Here is a 27881-nt window from a genome sequence, read left to right on the forward strand (position 1 = left end):
TATTCCAGAAGATAATATTATTGGCCGAACTATGCTCGGACGATCTTTCTATTCAAACATTCTTCTGTATTACTCATCTCATTATTATCATTTCCTAAAATTTAAATACAATTGATAAAATCGTTGAAGATTTTTTCAACGATAAAGAAATAATAAACGGAAATAAATTATTCAACTTTTTCGTACAATTTTTGTGATTAAGGTAGGAGGTGCCTAATTAATTTCGAAAATATTAAGGCGAAGCACAATGATCTGTTGATGATATCGGTTGAAATGCTGGAGTAGGAGCTGGCTGCATTCTATACATGTCGTGAAGCAGTGTGGCGACAGACACGTCGCCCACTGTGTCCCGGAATAACAACAGCTCGATGGATCGTGGGCGGACCGCCCGCAATGATGGCAGGAGAAGTAATAATCGGCCGAATCTGTTGGATTATTAGCAATTAAAGGTACGATATAAATATTAAATAATAATAAATAGTTTATTTTCAAACAAAAATACCATTGTCCGAACTATAATATCTATGTATCTATTTGTTTGTAGGTATAGGTATTGGAAAAAAATACTTCAAAGCTATTTCTGGATATGCGCTACGATATTATTTTTTTTAATTACAAATCCAAGATGAGAGGATTCACCCTTCTCACTGGTGTACCTAAAAATTACATACATACCTAATTTACAAATACGTTTATTTTATGGGTACCTACCTCGTTGGTTGGCGAGTGTATCTTGATCGAACGTAATCCGCTAAAATGCATTGGGCTTGATCTTGCAGCATTTCTACTGGCTGGGTTTCACTAAGGCCGGGTGTGTCTGTAAAGAATTCAGTATTTAATATACATATTATATCGATAGATTGCTCATAATTGCCTACAAGACTATAGGTATACTTTTAATTACCTGGTGAAAATAAAACTATCGCCTTCATGCATCCACACTCACTTCCATCGGGGGCGATTTGTCTAAACCGGCATAATATTTCCTAAAAACAAGCAATTCATTAAAATATTATTTTAGTTAGGTAAGTACCTAAGTACAAGATTTTATTTTGTAATTAAATAAGTAGTTACCTACCATTTATTAGGTAGTAAGTAGGTACCTATTTAGTATTTACGCATTTGTCCGTTCTAATCGGTTTACATAAAAGATAACACCAACTATACTTAGGTACTTATTTTTAGTATGTCGTTTAAATATTTCAATAAAAGCTATTAACATACTTGTAAAGTATTAAGTTCTAAATCAGCCAACGGTTCCGGTGGTAACCGAGCTCTCGCCGTAGGCGCTGACAGCAGCGGGGCGAGGTCCCACGGCGCGGACCACTGCGCCAAATGTAATAGAAACAAGTCCTTCCAAGCTGCCCTTAGCAACACAAGTTGGTCTGAAGGTGCGAGCGCTTGGAAAGGCGCCAAGCATCGCACCCAACGCACAGCCATGAAGAGCAGGCGTGCACTGGTTTCCTGAAAACGTGTTTATGTCAGCGGAAATGATAATTTTTTTTATTTATGAAGGTTTGCGTCGGTATCTAGATGCTATAACTATTAGTTGTGGAATACGTAGACCGTATAGTACCTACCTATATTTATTAGAACAGGATTTCACTTTTAAGATTTAAATAGGTATCTTAAAGTACCTACCTATCATAAGTTCCGTACCTACCTACGTACTATCTGACTTTTTGGTAGATTTAGACGGTTTAGACATCAGCTATGATCTAACTAGTTACCTATCTTCCACATTCATTTAAAATTACTGCACTTAAGTTTTTATAAACTAAGAAATAAAGTTTTATTTAAAGCGGGGTTACTAAAGTTTAGGTATTGCATCGCTGTGGGCGTAAAGTCACGGTATCGTATCGCGACCAACGGGCGGGGTAAGTCAAGTAGGCGAAAAGTCACCCCTGCGGCGCCCAATCGCGGCTTAGATCCCGCCCTATAAGTCACAAAGGCATTTACGGAAAAGTAAATAGCATTGTATTAAATAAATGTGACATAATATACGATATATAGGTACGAACTTTCAGTAATTAGGACGCTAGGTAATGAAAGTTCCTTTATTATTAACAACACTTTGACGAGTAAGGTGTAGCTTCAAAAAAGTTTTAACTTTCATTTAGAAAAATACCTATTTGTGAATAACATTAATTTACAATGTTTTATCATTTTATGAATAAAATGTGGACGTGATTCTTTCTGGATCTGTGAAAATAAACATAGTTTATAAAGTTTTACATTTGTGGTTTTACCTAGCACTATAATGTAGAATTGTAGAGCATTATAGTATTTAGCTGTACACATTTTAAGATCTATCCGCACCTCTCCTACTGCTTTTTCTATAGCGACCTGCTTTATTAAGATATAATAATCTTACACTGATATTTTACCTGTAACAATTCCCACGTAGGGGCCAAGGGAGCACCGAAAGCATTTTGCGGCGGCCGAAGTAGAGTCGGGTCGCCTTGTAGTTGAAGCTGTTTTGCGCTCCACATTAGTTCCTATTAAATATTAAATTGTAAGTGTAGGAGGACAAAATTTACATTCGCTTTTAATTTGTTACTCATTCCCATTCTTCTATATAGAAACGGTGAATAATTTTTATAGAGCAAAACCACTTTAAAAAACATAGGTAAGCAACTACCTATTACTATAATACCCGCAAAATCTAACAATTCATAAAGAAAATGTTCTAAATTTACCAACTAACCTGACATTTATCACTTGACATAAGCATGTGAAGGAGACCAGGTGGTGGCGGCGCTAGAAAGGGTTCAGTGATAAGAGGCAGAGGACTGACGGCTCCCGTGCCTCCTGCGCCACTCGATCCTGCTGAAGATGCCGTGCTCAGAGGTGCTGAGTCATTCAGACCGTTGATGCTGAACTAAAATGATAAGCACTCATTACGCTACGGTGTCAGAACTCAGAAGGAATCGATTGTGTAGAGTGAGTAGATCATATCTATACCTACATATTTTCTATACACATATATTTTTTCATAGTCTTTTTGCTCGATAAGTAAGAACTTTTATCTTCCTTGAATTACTTTTAATTAATTTTAACTTTATAAGCTTGTTATCAGCATGCTTACGGTCACGATAGTATAAGTAGGTACGTATAGGTATACCGCGGTACATTGTTTATAGGTATGTACTACCTATATCTATAGGTTATTACCTATAGATATAGGTAGTACATTATATATTCCGATACATATTCCGAGTAATTATTAATTACTCGGAAGTTAAAAGTATGAATCATACTTATCATGTGGAGGAAAACAATCTACATTAATTATATAATGTTTATTATTTCAACATATTTAAATATTTCCATAACTATTTACATTTTAAAATAATGAGCTGAAATATCTTGTAGTTATAGAGCCGTACCAAAAGCTTATTGTAAAAAAAATATCTCTATAAACGTACCTGAAAGTTAAAAGGCTGTGGTAGTGGTGTGTAAGGCGAAGGTGGTGACAGTTTCAACGGGTGCGGCTTGTGAGCGTGGGCCAGCGACGGTGGGGGCAGGGAGCCGAGCGAGCTGGCGTGTAGTTTGGGCTTGCGAGGACCACGCTCATGCTGCACGGCTGCAACACAATAAGGTTTGAAATACTATTCAAAATTTATAAATTGTAATAAAAAATGATAATAGGTGAGTTATAATATGTATTCCAGTGGTTTTCTAAAGATTAAACTTTTCATCTCAACGAATAAATTTTTATTTGGTCAATGTTCTAAATAAAGGAAAATATGAAACGAAGATTTATCTATTTATTATTAGTTATATATTATTATATTATTCTATTTTTTAATATTTTTGTTACAATAACTAATTGTGAAATTAAAGCAATTCGATCGAGGAGAGTCCAGTCAAGATTGGGAGGAGAATATTCTTCAATTAAAAAACCTACATATAATAAATGCGATAAACAAAGAAAACGTAAGGTTTATCGTGATTCAATAAGCAGAAAAAACAGACATATCTACCAATCTATCTAGGCGTAGGCTCTATTTAATTAGGAAGTAGAAAGTGACTCTACATTTCTACAAAGTACTGTGTACCTACATAATCATAATTTATATTACGTTTTTTTAAAGGTAGGATGGCGATGTAGGTATTTTTCCAGTCGTAGCATAAAATATTATGTGTATTAGATTATCTATTCAGAAAGATTGAACTTTCAGTAACAGTTCTAATACTTTACGAATAATGTAGGTACATATTCAACTATCACGAAACATTGAATTGGCATATAAATGTAAATCTGTAGTTGTTTAACATGTTGGATTATGGAGACGTGTAGCGCTTATACGCCGATCAGTGATCCCTGCGTAAGCTAGGATCTCGTCGCCTATAACCTGCATTAGGGGACTTTGTGAATATATTTATCTTGTAATTTATATAACATTTCCATTACCTGTATTGCATTTTACCTTTTAATTTTAACCTATAAAGTAAAATAGCCAAATAGGTATAGGCATGTCTCCTAATTTCCACTATAAAAACCAACTTAGTGTCTAATTTTAGAGAGCACATTTATCATTGTAAGTAGGTACTATTTAGTAATAGGTACTGACTTTGTTCTATTCTGTTCTGTACAGTAGATAGTTCTGATTTCACTAAATTTAAGAAGGAAATACGACGAAAGAGCAAGTCAAACGTTTGCCAAGTTTTATCCAACATACAGAATTAACTATTCAAACATTAAGAATTCAGCTAAGAAGATTGTAATTCAAAATGCGGGCTTATAAGGAGTGCAGTGAGCATGTATAAAAAGTTAAACAGTTTCGATTGCATCAATGTGCACCACCCTAAATGTAATGACGTCACGCAATCAGCTTAGTGAGGCTGAGTCCATGAGAATGCGGCTATTGTGTGTGCACATGGCGCTCGCCGCTCGCTGCATACGCTCGGTTCCCGCGCGGCGGCTTACTCAGTACGTGAATAGTGACGGACACTACATGAGTAACAGATTAAACCACAGACATGTATATTTAAGTAGACAACGCAAGTACCGCGATCTGTATGAAAACCAAGCGTGTCATATTTTTTGTACTGACCTTGACGCGTTATGACGTCACGAGCGCTTTTTAGTGATGTTAATTTCATTTTACGCTAAATCGATTAGGCCGCCACTCGCGCGGCGATTCTAGTATCGTCCTATCCCATCGAAGTAAATCGAAAGAAATCAGATCAAACTAGATCTATGTCTAAGAGGTAGTCAAATAAATGAATCGTAATCGATTACTAAATCGATTCAAGACAGAAAAATGATAATTACCATAGACAGAGGGATGATAAAATAAAGTTATAAACCTTTTAATATTCTAACAAGTAAACTAATGTGTTTTAGCTTTTTCTTACATATGCCCATTGAGTTACCATGTACTACGTACTAGAGAGGCCATCGAAAGAAAGTAATGAAACTGTCAATCAATCAATCTTTATGTCCCGTTGCATCGATCCATTTTCCTTTTATGTTCGGGTTACTTGGAAAACTAAAAAAACAAACATAGTCTAAGCAATAAGGAGTTTTCTTAAAAAACTCCCAAGATGACACTTTAACTAATGGCGTCCATGTCATAATATTTATTTTTAGTACCTTTGTATTAAAATACTTAAAAGTTCTAGGTCAAGTCGTATTAAATGACAAAAAAATCTATGCCTTTTTTTCTGAAAAATTGCTCCTACAAATTATCATTTTTCTGTTCGATTATAAAATCGATTAGAATCGAGAACTGTTGCATCAAATGAACATCACTAACCACAAAATTGGACAGAAAAATGAGAACAGAAAAATGAGAAGACGCTATTCATTGCTTGTTATCATACGACGCGATCTTTACCGTGCCAAGTAAAAGCCGCAATGTATTCCGAATCATTTCGTATGATTTGGTATCCGTGTTTGTCACGATCGTTTTCCACAGATATTCTTTATTTGATTTTAAAATAAATAGTGCATATTCTGATTAGAAAATTACTTACCGGTGGAAGGAAACATCTCTGCTAACTCGGCCACTCACAGCTGTGGAGTTTCTACAGTTTATAACGGCGCAATTTGGCATTTTACTTTATTCAGCTTCACGTCTTTCCTTGGCGAACTGCAAGCGCGGACTGAGTGTAGGCCAGCGTCAAGTAAGTTTCAATAACTTAGTTTGGACACGGGAAGTACATACACTCGCTTAGTCTATCTTGATACATGTCTGTGGATTAAACGCTACACAAAAGGGTAGCTGCGAAACTGTTTAAAGCTAGAGAACTCGGGTCTCGGGGAGAAGCTTACGATCTTAAGCGATTCTCTCAATTTAACGTTTTGCTTCTTTAATTCAGCCAATATTTATTTTTCTAACTTGGAAATCTCTTTGACTCTTTAGTAGCTACATTGTTGCCTCTCCCGCTGTAAATTATGCTATAAAAACTGATAGGTATCACGTGCCCTATATGAAGTCTAATTCTATTCCTGAAGTTCCACATTATTTGTTAATTAATCAAATATATTTTTCAGCACTATTAACTTTAGATTTTACTAACACTTTATGGGCTATGTGGCCTGAATTAAATGAATTTTATTTATTTATTTTTATTTTTATTTTATTAACTTATCGAAAGATGCTGTGTTTTTATCAATTAGGTAGATACCTACCCATATATACTTACCAATATTTGAAACACGAAATTCGGTATTAGCCCCGTATTAGGTAACCATGTTAACAATACTTAAGGAAATTGTAATAAATCGAGATCTATGCGCCAGCTACGATTTTTTTTTTCATAAATAAATCACGACCCAACTCTTTACCGTACCCATATTGTAGACTGTAGAGTGCGTAGACTCTACAATTACATCCTACTCTTCAGTGTAGAGGGTGCCAATCTATACTAATAATATTTTTTATTAATATATTTAGAAAGATTTTCACCCGATAATTGCTGGTTAAGGGATGCCATAAACTTTAGCTACCTGCTTATAAGTATAACTATAGAAGGAATAGGAAGGAATTGTACGTAAAGATAAACTAGCCTAGTCTTATAACTAGCCTTCATTAAAATGGTAGGTATGTACGAATTTTCCGATTTAAGTCTACGACCTACGTGAACGCGATCGGGAATAACAAAAGTTTTTTTACTTTAATAAGTTTCACCACGTATCAGTAGATATGTCCAAATAAAGGCCATGAAGGCGAAAGATACCTAACCTTTTGTTTATGGGGCACATGTAATCCCAAATAGAACACGTGCTTTTTTCTCGGCTTCAACCCCGCTGTTGCGGTAAAAATATCAAATAAATATGCACCTTAATTGTACAGCAAGAGAGATTAAAATAATAAAAATCTAGCTCGATTCAAGGGTCGCCTAATTTGAGGGTTTGGTTTTTAGAATGACGCGGATGTCCAATTTTAATTACATGACGATAAAGCGAAATAGCGTTTGATAGCGTTGTAATTTGCACATGATTATTAGGATCTTAAAATATCACACGAAAACTGTTAGACATAGGATTTTAAAATTAGTGTGGTGAAAATGTTGCACTATAAAAAAAACGGGCGTGTGTGCCGAGCCCACGTATCAGAAGTGAAACTTCTTTGGCATGATGACGAGATGACGTGACGGGATTGCCATGACGCGACCTTGAAATTTTATTCTCAACGCGCTTATGGAAGTTTCTCTTCAATATGTATTTAATGACTTATCTACCTACTCTCGAAACTTTCATGGGGTGAATTGCAAATAAACAAATACGAGGGTGCTCAGGAATTAAAAGTAAACAAAATGTATTTTTCAAAAGGTCAAAAATCAGAACAATATGTCATAGCCTAATTAAAATTTAAAATGGAAAACAAAATATTATGTACTAAAAGAAAAGTCATATATTTATTGTAAGATACCGTATACACTAGGTACTCTTGTTTGCTTCCCAAGCTATAGATCTTACAAAACGGTGTCTTAAACTTAAGTCTTGCTAGTCACGTCTAGACTTAGTTCAAGACAAGATTCCAGAAATCGCCTTTGAAGAAACTTACACCGTTCCTTGCGAGGAAGTAGGGCAGGTATGTACCTATCTACGTTGCTCTCGTGTAAATGGAGAGCTGCGGTCGATATTGTAGTGTTGTTCCTGCTCTTATCGAATAGTTTTATGCACAAGAAATATCATATCTTTCAGTATGAAAAAGATGGAACAATAAATCATATAGTAATCATCCATGATGCACCGCCATCGCGCAAAAATTCAGTGTGAATAAAATTACCCAAAGTAGAAAAAATAATTTTCCAAAAAAGGTCTTCGGTTATTTTTTCAGGCATTTTAAAAAGCTCAATCTTTATTATTATTGAAATTTGAATGTAAACTGACTCAGTGCTATGTGCTATTTTTTATATAGTACATATTGTTATTTTTATGAATAGTTTAGTTCTATGTTCTATTACGTTACGAGCACATTTTTTTAAGTGAAACTTCTTTAGGCGCATTGAGAATAAAATTTCAAGGTCACGTCATGGCAAAACCGTCACGTCATGGAGTAAAGCGATGGTTTTAGTAAATAATTTTTTGCCAAAGAAAGTTTCACTTCTGATACCTACGTGTGCTCGATAACCACTTTGCCGAGTTAAATATTAAAAATTCATACACGAATTTTATCGATAATATTGGAAAGCCATACCTAACCAGCGGGGTAAGTGAGAAGGTGGCGACCAGTCACGTCGGGGGGTGTGATTAATGACCCAATAATCCCAGTCTCCTCGCCTAGCCTATGAAAGCTTCACGAAGCCGAATTGGTGAATGGTCAAAAGGTTTATTGACCGACCAAGTAAGAGCCACCACAAAACCGTGTGTATGATATTTGAAATTATTATTTTATGTATTAAAATTGTACAATTCATTAATACTTTTTTGTGAGAAAAAAACATATTCTTAACAAGTACAAAAATAATTAATTAGGTAGGATAAAGAGCATCTATTTTTTTTCTTTCGTGCTGAAAATATTCTTATTAAAATCGATAGGTAGGTACATAATATTATAAATAAAAAAATCTAACTCTTCTAGACTTAAATTTTCAAAAACTTATCTATTTCTAATGCTTTTAAAGTCAATATCGATAGATATTCTTAAATTATTATCCAGCTAATTTAAAGATATAGGCATATATTTTTAATCGTAAGACATTTTTTTCAATTGATAAAACAAATGGTTTATAAGTTTAAAGGAAAACTGCTTTAATAATGCGATCAAATCGAAAAGCTCCTCGTCATTAGATATTTAGTCGGTTCATTGCAATACAGATATCATGACTTTGCGCAAATGGAGAGCAAGTATGGAGAACGTAAGAAAATAAGTATAATCGAATTAAGAAAATTTCTATTTTTGATCATACTTAATATAAATAATGTTGTGTGCTTTGTGCAAATTAAATAGTTTCTATTTATATATTATTAGTGTATAAGGATTTATTCAAAATTATATTCATATTTAACTATAACATAGTAGACTATGTTGGAGTTAATGTAGTTACCTTCTATTTATATAATTAAGTAACATATCCCGGCAGACAATAAAATAATAAAAATATATTCGTTTCCGACGATATTACTGTTCCATAGATGCGCATCAAAATCATCGTGCGGAAAATATCCGATGAGAGCGACCCCGTGGCCCGACATTCGTTTCGACGTTAATTCCAGCCGCATTTGTTCCATTACATTTCCGACACAAAGTAGATACGCGTTTGCCGAATTGACTAGGTGGATGCGACGAAGCGAACCAAAAAGGAAAGAGACGCCCAGTGCATTACACCTGAGCGTGATAGGGAGGATGAATCAAAAGTGAGAAAGATGTATTCAGAAGTGAAATAGTCTGCTGGCTGAGCACATCATCATTAACGAGCCAGTGAGGGCGGAGGGCAGCGAAGAGGCAGAGGGGGCGAGCCAGGTGCCGTGGCTCCCACGGCTCACCTGCGCACGAAATTATTCCTTACCGCAGTCATATCTAAAGAGCACAATTCTTTAAAACACATAACTTCACAGAAGGTTTTGATCTCAGAAATACTTTCAAGTCCACAGACATTAATATGAGAAATATCTATGTTCTTGTTCACCTTTAGTTCTTAGGATCATGAACACGTAACCAACCGCTTGTGAAATTATTAATATCTGTAACAGTTCATTAACCGAATTAAGGTAACGTCTGTCAGGGTCCTGAAGAAGTCTACTTTGTTAATATGGGTAAGTATATCTACATCAGGTGCCTATTTAGTATTTATATTGAAATCCATCAAATAGAGTACCGATAATTTCACATGATCATTATTTTTTATATTTTTTAATTATAGTTACTAACTCAACGTTGAAAATTTAGCGATATCTCATAAGGAAAAGAAAGTTGGTAAGTTCTTATTAAAAGAAACTTAAAATATCCAGCTGCATATATAATGTAGGTGCCTATTATTTTTACAATTCAATTTGTCCGAGTAAATATTAAATGAACTTAAATAATAACAGTTTGTCTATGGAAAAACTTGACGACGGTAACCGGCAGCGGTTTTTGAACGTTTGCCTGTTTCAAACTGAACAAGTTTCGGAGTGCGCTACAACACTTTACTCCCTAACTAAACAACTTTGTTCTGTGACACCCGTGAGTTTACAAACCAACCAAAAGTATTTTTAGAAAATGCTTCAAAATCAAACAGTTTGAAAGAAACACTTCTTATAAACTTGTTAATTTTAAGTAAATGAGGATCGAATGTAAGTAGGCAGTTAATTTAATTTGCAATTTGAATTTAAGCTTCCTAACTTTCTTCAATACTTACCTACCTTATATCATGCCGTAATCTATGTAAATTTTAGAATATATTTTTTACTACAAAGATTATCCTATTGTTCATGACAACTAATGCTTATTATATAGGTATTATTAATATAGTATTATATTATGTTTGGTATTATGTTAATAATAGATACCTCAGTTCAAAAAAGTCATATTTTCAGTCCACTCTGAAGACTAAACATGTCTATTTAGAAATTCATATAAAAACGGAGAATTTGTTTATCAAATAGATAATTGTAATTTAATTACAAAAAGCAATCATGGCTAAACCTCAACAAATCCACTCTGATGTAACGCAATTAGCCCCCGACTGCAGCGCCGAAGTTAATTAATTATCACGGAAGCTGACGAAAAAAATATCATTATACCAGCTGTACGAGAGGTTTATCCTATTATAATTTAGTTTCATTGCGATGACCGTGCAATAATTTGTTCACGCACGATATTTAAAAATTAAATTTGATGTGAGAAATTCATTCCCTCCGTGTGATGTTCAGGGTGGGCTCACTTATTGTCAAAATATTGGTAATATTTCGTACTGTAGCGAGGACTCTGACAAAGAGCTGTATAAATCACATAATCGGATCGAACCCTCGGCCTCGGAACCTTTATTTATTTACAAACCTATTCGTAAACGTATTCACGGCCTTAAAATAAATTTAAGTTTAAACAGGTATTGCTATTATGTGTTTTCCTTTTGTTGCTTTAACATGTACATTACATGGATTCTCAGACGTGTACGCGGTCTCTTCAAATTATTGTTGATGCATATTTTCTTGAGACTTTTTATCCAACATCTCAATACGTTAATGACATGAAAATTTAGGAGAACAAACTTCAATCTTGATTGAAGTATACACCTCACTTCAAAATTGCAATGAGTGCTTCAGCACCTTTAGTAAAAAAAATGTGTGCGTGTACTAGTGTACACACGTAAGAAGTAAAACTTCTTTATGACCTTATTTTTCAAAAAATAATTTACTATATGCGACTTTAAAGAAATACGTTGAATCACGCGTGGTAGGGATAAGAAAAAGATGGCGCGTAACGGAAAAATGTCACGCGTAACGAAAAAATGTTACACTAATTTTTTTTCCAACCCCGATAAAGAAGTTTCACTTTAAAAATTGAAATGATATTATTATTGATACGATTCTATCTTAGCTTACCCTACAATTGAACTGTAATAAAAGATCATACAAGCATAGATAATTCCACAATAACGGGATAATTGAGCCCCTCACTGTCCCCTCGTGTGTGCCCGTGAGTCCCCGTGGTCAGGAGTGCAGGAGGTGTCGAACACGTGTTCCAACTCCTAAACTGCTCCCGAACAGCGATCTTTTCAATTTGATACGCCGTCGATAGGTGTAAGTCCACAATATAACACGCAATACTTTTGTACTGATGAGCAATAAAATAAAAGGGGCGTTTATGATTAATGCTGTCAATAAAACGTTTTTGATCGTAAACTATTATTCTTAATACTATAATTAATATAAGTTGCAACCACAAAACCTAAATTGTGTTTCAGATTATGCTTGATTTTTTAGACATTACTTAATGTATAATTTTTAAACTCTAGATAATTTTAATTTATCGTGTTTATTATGTTGTATTCTTTTTTATTCGAATAAGTGGGTACCTATCGTAATTCGTATTTTGTTTAAAATTCGATAGGGGCATTTTATCAGTTATCCTCCTAATCACAGTGTCCAGTGAAGGCGAAACAAACTAAACAAATTCAAATGTCTATGATTACAAGAATAACCGTTTGACTAAACTAAAACTGAAAGTAAACTAGAGCTATCACGCAGTAGGTACTCAATATGAAGTAATTATTATACGCAATTCAGCAATCAGCATAACGGTATATAATTTTTATTCTAAACATTGGAATGTTTTCAGAGAACGCAACAATAGACTGGGGTAGAAGCCTTTGAAAATAATGAAAAGATAAAAAAAATCGCAGTCGGATGAAACCCATTAGAAAAGGAGGGGAATATGATAAAAATGTAAGGAAAAATAAATTACGGCCGATCCGAGTTCGGGAAGCGGGAGGGGGGAGCTTTAAAGAGAAAAAAATGGTTTCTCTCGATTTCCGACAAAACTACAAGTCTTATAGAAAAAAGTTCAATGGCAAAGTTGTAGGTAATTAAAAGTTCTACAACTTTTGCATTCACAATTTTTTCACATAACCTAAAAATTTAGGTGAAAAATTAAAAAAACCAAGTTTTTGGTCTTTTATTTCTATCTACTTCAAAATTTATTTTTTTTCTACGAAATTTGGTGGAAACTTACTTTATTATGTCCCAAATACACTGTGATTTATTTGATTGAAAATATTTATTTTTTCGCCTTATTTTGAATTAATACCAAAAAAACAACCTAATTTTCAATCGAAAAGTCACCCGTCAAAATATCAGCTTTTTTCAAAAACTTGGGGTGCCTTTTATTCATTGAAATCTCTACTTTCATATGGTGTAAAAAAAAAACACCACCATAGTAAATGTTCTCAGGAAATGCATACAAACAGTCTGAAAATTAGCTTTTACTAAATCAGGCACACTTCTTGAACTCTATATCTTCTCTTGTATCGGCTTTTCGGTAATATTTCAAAAGAAAAATAATTATCTGTTCTAAGTTTAATATTTTACAGCATATTCAAAAGCAAAATGATGTCGATAAAAACATTTCAGGTAGTTCGAGAAGTGTGCCTGATTTAGTAAAAGCTAATTTTCAGACTGTTTGTATGCATTTCCTGAGAACATTTACTATGGTGGTGTTTATTTTTTTTACACCATATGAAAGTAGAGATTTCAATGAATAAAAGGCATCCCAAGTTTTTGAAAAAAGCTGATATTTTGACGGGTGACTTTTCGATTGAAAATTAGGTTGTTTTTTTGGTATTAATTCAAAATAAGGCGAAAAAATAAATATTTTCAATCAAATAAATTACAGTGTATTTGGGACATAATAAAATAAGTTTCCACCAAATTTCGTAGAAAAAAAATAAATTTTGAAGTAGATAGAAATAAAAGACCAAAAACTTGGTTTTTTTAATTTTTCACCTAAATTTTTAGGTTATGTGAAAAAATTGTGAATGCAAAAGTTGTAGAACTTTTAATTACCTACAACTTTGCCATTGAACTTTTTTCTATAAGACTTGTAGTTTTGTCGGAAATCGAGAGAAACCATTTTTTTCTCTTTAAAGCTCCCCCCTCCCGCTTCCCGAACTCGGATCGACCGTAAATTATTTTTCCTTACATTTTTATCATATTCCCCTCCTTTTCTAATGGGTTTCATCCGACTGCGATTTTTTTTTGTTTCAAAAATTATCTACTCTAGTCTACAAGGGAAACGATTCATTTTAATTCATTACTGTTTCAATCTTTGTACAAAAAGACTTCAAAAGGTAACGCCACAGTGTAACGCACTGTGAATTCCGAATCTTGCGTGCGAACCGTTAAATTAAAAATAAATATTGTGAAACGTCAGTATGTTACCGGCGGGCGCCGAAAAATATCAGGGAAAATTGGGAAAAAGGCAGAACGGTTGGTTCACAGGGGTGGTGTGGGGTAGGTGAATCTTTTTGTGAAGTAGAGAGAATTAATTTAACCCGCTGCGGGGTTACACGACATGGCGGTAATTGAAAAGTTTGCCCCTTGTCGGCGGCGCGCCACCCACGACTCCGCGTCTTCGCGACACTTTGCTTTCATTAAAAGACTTTGTGATAATAATTTGGCAAATTTTTATTTAAATTTCTATTAATTTTATTTTTCATCTCTGGAATGCACTTTCGTGAATGTCTTTAACCAAATTATTTTCCATAAAAATGTTTGTTAAGTAGGGTGTGACACACGGAGTTAATTTTATCTATCAAAAAATTGTTAATACACCTATTCCTGTATTTTCGTAGCGCGTAATAAATACTCATAAACACCAATTATAAAAAGTACTCGATGAGCGCGTAATAAATACTCATAAACACCAATTATAAAAAGTACTTGATGATATGAAAATCTTAATACAATACTTAAATATAAAAAAAAACCTTACATAATTTAAAAAACCAAAGTAATACAATATTTATTTAAAATAACTTAATAGTTACCCTGAGAAATATAAAGATTATAGGCCCTTTAACTTCTTCGCCGTGCGGGAAAGTTTTTCGTAGCAAAGTGAGCGTAGCGCGTAGCTTTATCGATTCGAATTAATTCAAAAAGTTAAATTGGGGATTACGTTTGTTTGATCGTGCGAAATAAAATGGAAAATTTAGGTTAGATACATATCGATGAATGTGTAGAAATTTTGACCTAATTTTGCTTTTTCATTGTACCAAATAAAGCTTTTTAAATGTACCTATCTATTTATTTCAACTAAACTCATGTAATTTCCAAATGTTTTTTTTTCTCCGTCTTTCTATCACTACACAGCGGAAAAATGCTTTAGATATATAGCGAGATACGTTTAGTAATAAGTACTGTCTCATGTGGCGGGTAAGTTTCGTGAGGGCGTATAATTACGCGAGCGAGTAAACATATAAAGGTAATCCGGGCCGCGGCGGCACAAAGTGATGCTCGTGAATAATTTAACGATGGAGCACCTGCGGCGAGACCACACTTTGCTACTTTTGAATACAGGGTTGCCATTAACAGATTTTATTAAATGTACAACATATATGTATATTGTATATATGATACATTACAACCATTAATAATTTACAACCCATTTAAAATTATTCTTAGATATGACATCTATTTCTACTTGGATTTTTTTGCATCAGTTTTATTACGTTAATAATATTAAATTTCATAAATTATTTTCGACAACCCTACACGGTAACTAATAATCGCAAAAGCTCTGTCACGTATGAGAACCAGCATCCGACTTGCGACCGACATGGGACTCCATGAATATTCAATTATTCTTAGTATTTCACTTAATTATAGAGATTTAGATTTATACGAGTCATCTACATAAATAGTTTATGGCTTTACTGAAATTATACTTACTGTAAAATATCTCTACACAATTTTGGTTAACATGCAGATTTCCAAATTATTCATGCATAAATATTGTTTCAATGTTACTGTACACATAAATAACGTAATATAAAAGAACCCAGAGCTGACAATGCAGACCGCAATATTGAATACGTGAAACGTCATAATGACAGGTGGGGACGCGATGAAAATTGAAGCGATCGTCGGTGTTGCCTAGTTTTATTTCATTCAATATTTCAGCGCTCCGCGGACAAAACAACCTGCTGTGAGCCTGATGTATAATGGATTGTGTTCTATGGTGTTACACTCCGGGCATATCTAGTGTTTCTATTGTACAACACAATGTGAATGTTTTCGATACCTAAGCTGTCTGTTTTACTAGTTATATTATAGGTAGAGCGTATGTATGTTATGTACAATTCTGATATTTTAAATAAGGTCTTGCGTCTAATTCTAACTTGCCGTTCGTTGAAAGTTACTTTCACCATTCTTTCAGACTTTCAAATATTAATTACTAGCGGTCCGCCCCGGCTTCGCCCGTGGTACATAATATTTACGTTTTCTCTACATAAGAACCATCCTCGTACTTCAAGGAATATAATAAAAAAAGAATTATCGAAATCGATTCAGCCGTTCTCGAGTTATGCGCTTACCAACACATTTTGCGATTCATTTTTATATATAAGAAGATTAGTACCTATACCGAACTTATGAATAATATGAGCCGAAGTGTTAGTGAACCTAGCGGATAGAAATGTTTAATATATAAATACATCTAAATGTTTCCTTTGGGCGGATACTAGCTGGAATATTATAATTATTTTTATTCTGATAAAGTAAGTAATTAGACTTACCGTCTTTGTTCATATTCGCCTGGAAGCACTTAGCAAGTCTGCAGGCCCGGCACTGGTTGCGATGCGTTTTGTCAACAGGACATCGACCTTTCATCTCTCCACCAGCCTTGCATGTGTATACTCGGTTCCGATGAATGGACCGCTTGAAGAAGCCGGAGCAACCTATAGTTTAAGACGGTATTACGCTTGGAAGTAGGTACACGCGTGACAAAGGAACGGAATATCATGTATAAATCGATATGCTTGACAAAATTTATTAGTAACTTTTTGAATACTTAACTAGTTTTGAATTTGAAGCTATAAGCGATATGACTGTAAGTAAATATTGTTTTATTTTAATTTTATAATGTGCGTTGTTCATCCCTTCAACGACTTTCTGCAGTATCTAAGTAAGTATTTCACTTAAATTATGAAGTAAAGTTGTAAAACCATGTTTACCAGGTACCATCTTAACAAATAATTAATCAATTACTTATGTAAGACAGAGTTTTGTTTTATCCAAGTTGGTAATGAAAATACTGACCGTCACAGCTATAAATCCCATAGTGTTTTCCAGAACTTCTGTCGCCACAGACATTGCAAGGTATGTCAAGCAGTCGATCTCCTGATGATAAAAAATTAAATAAGTATTAAGATATACTTAGAGAAAGAACTAATAATAAGTAATGACGTAGTTATTGATTATTATTTTTTTTATATTATAATATAAGGCAACAACCTATTATTACCTTAGAGGTACTTCCTTTTTAAGTGAAAATAATAATATTAAAAAAATTAATATGGATTGAAATATAAAGTATTTACAATTTAGGTAAGAAAACCGAATTATAGCCTAACCAATGATCTTCCTTGATACTATTTATCATAAGATGATAATGTTTATTCAATAATTGACGCAGTAAGTATGCCGCTGAGCGCTCCCTTACCCAAAACGGATTAGTCAGATTACACCAATCTCGCTAATAACGTCGTGTTTTTGTTGCGTTTACTGAAACCTTCCCCTTCAGTTGCCCCTTTTCTTTGACGCTTTTCCAAAGAGTTTTATTACACAATCTTGCAACGAAATGCCGAAGGTAAGAAATATGTTGCTTATGTTATAACTAATTTACTACAAGGTTTAATTGCAAAATAAGTGAGTTAGCACAAAAGTATAGACTATAGCGGCATAGTAGAGGTTTAGAAAGATAAAAAGTATCACATTTAAGTTTAAGTTTGTGGTTTGTTTATTTTAAAAACGAATTATTTAAAATAAATTTTATTAATACCTAATGAAAAATTAATCAGAATGATAATGATTTATTAATAGGTAAATAGAATGGTAAAATAGAAAATATTATTAATTCTTTCGATTACAGTACGATACGATTAAATTACATTTAGAAAATATTCTTTATTTCCTATAGGGCGCGGTGTAAAAGAGGATTGAATAAGCTTTGAATCCTTTTCAAGACAGGATCTTTTCTTTTTTCACCGAAAGGGACTTAGACGACTTTACCGATCGTCTTTCGGGCATCAGATGAAAGCCGCGAAGTGGCATAATTATCCCTTTTTCTTTACTTTTTAAACTTTAATATCTACGAAGGGCGGGTTATTGCAGTAGTTATGCCAAAAATATTTTATTCGTTATAGCTGCTAAATTTTAGGCATTTCCGTTGAAGGCGAAAAAAAATATCTAAGCACTTTATCTCGCTATATTTTATTTTGTTTCAACTCAGGCGGAGCCGATACGTGCGGTTGGTTTAATGATCAAAAGAAAGAAGTAAGTAAGAGATGAACGGAAATAGTGTAGTAATGACTAACCAGGAATCAAACAACATATAACAGCGGTTTGGAATACCTACTACCTACCTCTACCATAATTTTCTGGCTGAATATAATATATAAAAATATAAATATCTCACTTAGGTATTAAGGAATCAATTTTTGTATACCTACCGCTATATGTTTCATGTTATATAATACCTATAAATCAGATTTTATTATTATTTTCATTGATCAGCTTTTAATGATTAAACTTTTACTTTTTTAGATTCATCAAGCATCGTCTTTTCTTGTGGACTAAATCCTTAGCTTAATCCGAGATATATAGCACAACTTTGAACGTTGGTATTATTATGTGACTACACTCTACAGATTTACCCGTCGGCCAAGATATGTACCACAAATTAATGAAACACATTTTAATAAATGTAACTTTTGTTCTTGAATTTATTTATCACTAGATCCTGTACTAGATACGTAAAAAAAAACAAAAGAAAAACACAACATATTAAGCTTTCTTAATTTAATTAGAATTACGTTGAAATTCTTTAATACTTTGAAAGTAAAGGTTGGGGTTTGCATTTTTTTCGATCATTTAACATTTAGGTATATAAAAATGTTTAGATTTAGTACGTAGGTATATTTACCAAAATCGAAATGTAACAATTTTTTTAATTTGAACGTCGATCTGGCATCCAAAAGTTGCGCATTGACATAGGCTACGAATGTATTTACTAGTTACTACATCTATAATGTTTATACTAATGTAAATTTCTGCTGATAAAACTACACACATTACTTCTTCTACGCTAAAGCAGCGTAGTTTAAACCTACATACAATAAGAAGAAGATAATACAAAATTTAGATAAATTTTAAATATTAAGTAAGTAACTAGGTACGGTACGTCTATAATTATTTCATTATTTGACGGATTTCGAAGAACTGATGAATTATCAGTTAGGCCTCTTGTAGACACACGGTATACGTATAGCCATAGGTTTTTCACTGCCCATTATATTATTTTCAATTTTTCTTCATTGAACTTTATAAATTCTCAAAGATGAACGTAACATGTAAGTATCCGTAAACAAAACTAATTACAATTACATTACACGATAGCATAATTTCTCAAAAGTATTTACGGTCTACGGCTGTAGCCGTAGCCGTATCCGGTCGCTACGGTTTACTCACCGCACTTTCGTAGCGTTTAGTTATGACATTAAAAAGAAGTTTTTGTCAATGATGGGTTTGTAAAATGTTAATTTATAATTTTTAATAAACAAATGTTCACCAGACGTGAAGTATGCTGACTGGCTACTATCATGGAAAAATATACATAATCAATTACATAATATCTCCTCTCTCCATTTACCTATATGCATTCTAATTATAATCAGTAAGCCGACGTATATTTACATAAATACCTTATTTTAGATATTATACGTTTATCCCGTGTGTTGTACCTACAGGATCTCACAGACTAATAATAATATACTACGTATACTGGATCTAAATCGTGTTTTACATTAATTATAACTCATGAATGTCTAAAAACATTTGCATGATTTTCAGTTTGTTGAATTTATCTCCGCTTAGATTGGGATAATAATGTGTAAAAAATACAAAAAGTTACGTGCTCTGGCGAGGAGAGCAGTTAATGGTATAAATAATAAATATAAACTGATACAAATAGACAATAGTCATTATATTGTAAGAACGAATTAATAATAAGTAAATACATAGGTACCATGAAAGTATGTTTTTATAATAATCAAATCACATTATATCTAACCTTTTCGCCAACATAGTGTTTCATTTTGATATATCGAATTATAGCTAGTTAACGTTATGAAGTACATTAAATAGTCAATAATCAAAAATTTGCTTACCAAAAGATAGAAAAAAGATCTTTTCTATAATTATAAAAACGGATCGTAACATTGTGTCAACAACTCTAAAGGAAAAAGCTCTACCTACAAATTCAATTCCAGATCGAATTCATTTGTAAATGAAGTGACCACGTATGCATTGCTTGCAATAGATCAAAGTGTTAATTTATTTACAATGTAGATAGGCAAAGGGGGTTGTAATGTATGTGTCGGTGCGCCGATGCGTGCAGCCCTGTGCATCGAACTCTAGCTAATCGCGACTAAATTCTGACACTCGTGTGAAACAACACACTCTGCTATTGAAATCAATTTTAATGTTAGTAATGTTATAGCTTACATACAGGTGAATAAGTATAATCCGATTATTAAAAAATAATTATGTAGTTTTATGTTCATTATCATGCTTAGGACGCTTAGGTACCTATATTTTTCAATAATTTGTATTGTTTTGTAAAAGATGAGGAATTTTGAAGGTGACTTTCGATCATTATAGTTTCACAAAGAACTGGAACCATCTTATATTTTATAATCAAAATCTTATTAGTTAACTGTTTTAAATCATTGTCTGTTACATTTGGTATTTTAAATATATTATATTAACTGTAATTAATGCATGTACAAACGTTGGCATTTCTTAATAAATAAAGTCATAAAAACCTCATATCTTTGTCCTTTTACATTTAACATCATAGTGCTTTTCATTATTATTATACCTTAAATAAGAAGAAGAGACTGATGATAGTCATTCCAAATTATCTTTTTAAGAATCATGGGTCGTATTCAAGTCTAACTAGTATTCAGAAAGAAAACATTGAACACTTTTCATAACTCCTAGAGTCATATTACCTATAATTTATGGAAGACAAATCGACAAGACATACTTACTAACATCAATAAACCAACTTAATACAAAGTGAGCTTCTTACTATTCAATTGAATAGTGTTCTGAAGACAATAGATAAGCCGATGTATCTACGCATAACGTACACAGTCTGTGTTGATTTAACGAACTTTGCGATGTGGGCTTATGACGAATGACTCTGACGATATATTAGCGACAAAGCACATACAGGCTGTACTTTAATCCATATGCCTCATATAGTTTTCCCTTACTATTGTAGCCTGTCAATCTCTTCATATTGATCGATGATTTCTAATGTAATGTTTTTAGTTTTTTGATTAATTTGCTGACATTTGATTTCTGCAAAAAAATATTTTTCCAGCAAATAGCAATGTGTAGCGGGAACACAGAGCGGGATGCTAAAATTTACAAAAAAAAAGAATTCCTTGAATTATTCTATGCCTCTACGCACTGGCTAGTATCAAATCTGTGACACTGGAGAATTTTGCTGACGAAAAGCTACTTTTACTACCTATAATTTACAATAAAAAGTATATATCTATCTTTAGAATTATCCCTTATAAAATACCTTAGTAAGTAATTAAAAAAAAAGTTATTTTAAACTTCTTTATTAGTTTTATTTACATTTTCCACACACTAATTCCATATTAATTAAAAAATTATTAAGTATAACATGTATCTATTACTCTATTGTAAAATTGACTTGTCAATGCAAAATTAACCTTCGCATAAAAATAAATAATCGAGGAACTAGGAATTAAGTGATGTGTTTAAGTTTGTAAAAAATAAAAATAGAGTTAATCCATTCTTTATTAATCCATACTAATATTATAAATGCGAAAGTAACTCTGTCTGTCTGTTACTCAATCACGCCTAAACTACTTAACCAATTTGCATGAAATTTGGTATGGAGATATTTTGATACTCGAGAAAGGACATAGGCTACTTTTTATCCCGGGAAAATGATGCAATCTCGGAAATCCCACGGGAACGGGAACTATGCGGGTTTTTCTTTGACTGCGCGGGCGAAGCCGCGGGCGGAAACCTAGTATTCAATAAGTATACTAAATATACGTTTGCTATCTCCCGGCGTCCATGTATTCAGTTCATTGCACTATCCCAGAAACACCAGATTTGAGACCACAATGCAAAAAAGGTTGGTTATTATTTTGATCTTAAGATTTGACCCATATATATCCACAATCTACATATCGCATACCGTGCCGAACATTCAGGCAGACTAACGACTAACACAACAAGTTAAAAACTCGTAAAAATTTAATGAATATTTTAGCAAGAGAAAAGAAAATCTTAAATACCTAATTGCGTAGATATTGCACGTGTAAACATCCTGTATATTGTTCTGTACAATGTTCTAAGATCTAACGAGGGTGCGACAAGTTTCTATTCCCAAATCGAGCCCAAGACCGTCCCTTTACATAACTAAGGGCTCGGTTTCCTCATCTCAATGATCATACTCTGAATAATGTTAATTTGGGGCATTGATAGTTTGTTAAGCTATTTTTAGATTTGTCTGAACCACGTTAATATTTTAAAAGTATGGCATATATTGTTTTTAAAGACTGCTCTACTTTTATTGGTGCTAACCTTAATTTTAATAATTTGTACCTATTGAATTTAATTAAAAAAAACAATGTCGCTCTTTCCCTTTGGTAGCAATACAATCTAATATTTATTAAGAAACTTCATAACATGCGTAATAACGAATAGTTCGTTTATAGTTAACTGAAAATAATTATCTTGGTGATTATTATTAGATGTTTACGTAAAATTTAACTATATGGGTAAAAAATCTCGATCAAATCAATCTTATTAGCTGTTGTAACATTTTGTATTGATTAGGGAAGTACCTATGTATGTATTAACAAACATTTTTATTTTATAGGACATTATTACACAAATCGACCTTTAATCGACATTTCATTAGGTACCTACCAACTGTTTAATTTTATTAGGTAGTATACATTATATAGGTAATGTAAATGTAAATATAAAATACATACCCAGACGTGTCAATTTGTCTGTGTTCGACTTTTTTCAGTAATAATTCGTTAACAGGTTTAAAACCTCGTTTTTCTTTAAAAGTTACAATAGATTTACTAATAAACTCTACAAAATAAGCTCAGCAATTTGTGTTTATTGTTTTGGTCTCTCAGGTATTACAACTGGGTAAGGAATTAAATTATATCACAACAGAATAAATTAACAATTAAAAAAATAAAAAATTAAATTTAATTACAATTTAATCTAAAACTACTGACCTGTTCCCATCCTACGGAAGGCCGCGACCGGCGTCCGTTGTTTTTCCCAAAACGTCGACAGCTCGACTTTTGATCTATGACCTCTAGTTAACTAAAAGCTCACCACTTATATCCTCTAAGTATTTAAAATCTGCGTTTAATGCGAACTTTTTAATTAATAGTACAACTAACAATAATCACTATTAATGTCCAAATTAATTTATTTGTAAAAACTAGAGTCTAATTGGATTAATAATTCACATTAATTTGATTTCGATAAAAAAATTCACGGTGACTTTTCCGACTTCACCACCGAGTCACGGCTTTCGACAGACTGCTCCAATAATTGTGATCTTTGAAGCCGCTGCGGAGATCGCGAGTCACATCATCCCCTGATTACATCGGGGCCCACCCCTCGAGCGAGATAGCAAATGACAATAGCATGGAGCACGAGCGAGACGCCTGTGATCCCATCTTGTGGCCCGGTCTACAGGCTACATTGTCAGGGTATCGGTGACGGCGATTTTGACCGTGGTGTGTGTACATATTTATTTATAAAAGCTTTATTTTTTTATGAATAATTAAATATGTACAAGTATGCTTATAAAATGTAATTCGTTACCATTTTCTTAAGCTAGGAATTTTCTTGAAACTTCCATTTCAATAAACTTAAAAATTTCAACAACTTTTGTGAATATTTTTCAGAATATTTTTGTAAAAAAATCGAGTAAGTACATCCTACCTTTTCCATATTAAAATTTAACTCAAAAATACAATTACGATAGCCACTGTTAAAATTAAAATGTCAAGTAAGAACTAGGGGATAAAGGGAGCTAATTGGCTGGGCGTCGTGAGCGTCCAATCGGTGCTTGCCTTTTATATAGGGGGCGGTCCACGGAGCTTTTGAATTGAAATTGAGCTACGAAGCGAAAATGCCACGTGCGACATAGACTTAGGGCATATTACACTTTCTAAAGGAGTTTCTTACCGCAAGATCATTTAGTAAATACGCTTGTGTTTGTATCCGCTGCCCGATCGAGCATAAGTGATCCGGCTCACATTGCCACATATTACTCTTTGCTTTATCCCGCCTTTGTTAACCTTAATGTCAAATCTTCTAACAACGTATTGAATTGGAATTCATTTGTGAAAACCCTTTTCGTTTTAGAAACAAATTTTGTATTTGTTTTAAGATGGAATTTTAAAATTGATTCCAATAACGATGTATACCTACCTACCTACTTACTTACCTATAGTTTTCATACAATAAAGAAAGTCATGTAACGTACCTATCTAATACCTACTTTAATACCTAGGTAGGTGTTAGGTGAGTATTTCGTTGGGCGGATTCTAAATTTGTGACGAAAAATACAAAATTTAAACTCAATCTCTTTTTTATGATACAGTCGGCAAAGAAACTGGTTAGTCACTGATGGTAAGCGTTACCATTGTCCATGGGCATTTCCTTACGCCTCTGACCTCTGTAAATAGATTGTCAATTTTTAAAGATAAGGGTTTAAGAAAGTAATTTTTTCTTTCATGAACATCATTCTTGAAATACTTAAACATACCTAACTACATCCAGTGTATATTTTCGGATAAAATTAAATTAAAGCAACCTATTTAATTTTAAAAAAAATTTCTTTATTTAAATCTACTTTGGCAAAATACAAAAGAAGAGTTTCAACAGATATCCGTATTTCCTACTTAAATTTGTAGGTATTAGTTATTACATCTTTGCAATAACGTTTAAGCTATAAGTACCGATCATCAACTTATTCAAATAAGTTTTGAGGCTCTACGTAACTATTTCATACCTATGTAGAGTTTGAAAATATTATCGCTCTCATCCTTTAACTAATTAAATTGATTGATTTTGTTCTATTGTTATAAATGGAGTGTTTTTCTACGATTTAAATAATAATCGGCGTCGTTAAATCCCACTAAATGGCTACTAATGCGTGGCACGCGACTGCGGCACCCGGCCTTTGAAAAACAACTTACACAAAAGCTTTACCAGTCCATGACAATGACAATTAGGTAGGTATCGAATCACTACTGTCTATTTTTAATTCATATTTTATATAGTGAATGTTGAATAGAATTCTACCTATACCTAACTAGTATTGCGCTAATTATATTTGTTAATGCAATCTTATACCTACTTACACTTTCTTCCATTTATATTTTGATACTTAGATTATTTATAATTTCGATTTAAAAGGAGATTATATTATCATAATAGCGCTATAATGCCTATATAGTAAAGTTGTAATTACAGTATGAAAAATTGAGGTTGGGCAAATGCGTGGGCAGATAGGTACTTAAAATTGGGGACGACTGAATACTGATCCTAGCACTTAGGATATCCATTTTTCACATAGTAGGTATAATCTGGAAGACTCTTGAGTCTTAGTATCTAATTAATACATTTAATAATACGAAACGTTCTTTATTACATTCAAATTATTCTAAAATAATAACTTTGAGCAAGAGTGATACAATTTTTATGGGAATTTCCCACAACCCATTGAAAAATATGAAAAGAAAACTATGTGTAGGTACCTATTTTAAATCAACACTCAATTTTAAAGCAATTTTAAATCAGTTACGGGTGATTGTTTATGATTGTTCTCTTTTGGAAAAAATAACATATGCACGGGCATAGAGGGCGCGAGGGTGACGAGGGCGGCCGTCGACACCCTGCGTTAGGGCTGCTAATGGTGTTTTGTAATAAACGTTATTATTAGGACTTTTTTAAAATATTCTTAGAAGTTTTTTTTTTAATTTATAATTAATAAATTTTAATTAATAGATAATTACACATTTATTTAAAAAAATCTAATTAAAAACTCTACTAAGCTGTTTTATTAAATAGGCACGCGATTTCTACTACTTGAACTACTTGACTAACTAGAAACATGTATAAACATGAATTCTGTTATACTTAGATACCTAGTAGGTATCTGTGATAAATACTTTTTATTTAAGTATTTTTTTAATTTCAACCAGCCATTTAAATCGAGTAGCTATCTGTGTGTTTTGGTGAAATTAAAACTGAACGCAGGCAGCCCTAGCCAGTGATAAGCACTTGAACACATCAAATAATGTGCGCGTGACTGGACCATTGTCGGCCGACACCCAGTTAAGCTCTATTTGTCCAGCGATGATGAGTGTTTAATAAGTTCCTTGATCTGCTACTTTTGTTTTGTAACTGTAGTTTCAGAGCAGTGTAGCTACACTGTTTATTTTCAAAGAAAGTGTAAAACATAATGCCTACGATAAAACATTCTATTAACTCGGTTCTCTATCTACGTTTTAGTCTGGTTCAAAAGCCTATTCTTCAGAAGCTAAGCCTTCGGGAGATTACCTACTGCAATAGTAGGTATTTTGTGTCAATTTCCATTACAATCACATTGTGGGTTGAGGACATTTTTACACTAACATAACAAGATATTGAACATATCAAGCTTGAAGGTGACATGAATATTATCTTAAAATAAGTAAAATAAGGTTACAGGTTTAATTATTTTTTATATAATACCCAATATTCGATTTAAATACTCAATCTGTAACATTTCATTATAAGCAAACCATAATATATGTATCAAACCATACAACCGTATATGTATCAAATCTTAAATGAAAACCTTAGCTCACCTTCAAACGTTGTAAGAAAACAGAGGGTGGCAATAATGGCCCTCTTACCTGAAAATTATTTGAAAGGAGGAACAACTGAATATGTTGTCATATTCAAAAGTACAACTCATCCAGTATCGTGCGCCTTACATTCGCAACCGTGTTACTTTTGCATCATTATTTAGTGAAGTGATTTAGTGTAGGAAAGTATTGGAGAAGGTAATAATTTTACCGGAAATAAAATATCTGACTTAAAAAATTTAATTGAACCAACCAGTTTAATAATACCTATAAACGTGTAAAAGTTAGTAATTACCTACTTAAAACTAATTGTTATTAATCGTTATTAAGACAGTATTCATTCACCTACTTCTATATCGCTTATGTTTATCATGAAAGTTAGTAGTTTTAATGTGTTCTATTCCAAAAATAGATTAACGTATGTTTTTATCATAAAATTAATAGCCTGGTAAGTACTTACTATGAGAATACTAATCGCTTAATTTTTTTTAAAGGCATCATTAATTTTGATAAATGCTGAAAATATAAAGTACCTACCTATAGTTGATTATTGTTACAAACTTAAATTGCACAATAAGGTAAATAAAAATACGATTTCTCATATGCCATATCCATAACAACACTAGGTGAGGTGAGGCGACCCTTTCTCCAGTCTCCGGTGTGACACGCACACCTGCAAAGCTGGTGACAAATGAGCACTTCGGACAAAAATCGCGCCCGCTCACCGCGTTTGGCTGAATTAATTCGTCTCGCGGTGTCTCTTGGTGCGTCAT

At 33.0% G+C, this 27881-nt stretch overlaps 1 protein-coding gene across 1 annotated transcript; it reads right to left on the bottom strand.

The window, feature by feature from the left end:
- Positions 1-232: 232 nt before the first annotated feature.
- On the bottom strand, positions 233-27881 carry dsf (nuclear receptor dissatisfaction). Its single transcript, XM_090101510.1, has 8 exons — positions 27834-27881; positions 11749-11775; positions 2708-2881; positions 2388-2498; positions 1225-1464; positions 905-986; positions 712-817; positions 233-425 (listed from the first exon to the last, which is right to left on the bottom strand). The coding sequence occupies exons 1-8, from the start codon at positions 27879-27881 to the stop codon at positions 233-235; spliced, it is 981 nt and encodes a 326-aa protein (XP_089957636.1).

Source organism: Colias eurytheme, chromosome 4 (assembly GCF_061535395.1).
Source record: "Colias eurytheme isolate Ceu_HAF_F1 chromosome 4, ilColEury1 Martin Lab GWU primary, whole genome shotgun sequence".
In the NCBI taxonomy this organism is placed as follows: domain Eukaryota; kingdom Metazoa; phylum Arthropoda; class Insecta; order Lepidoptera; family Pieridae; genus Colias; species Colias eurytheme.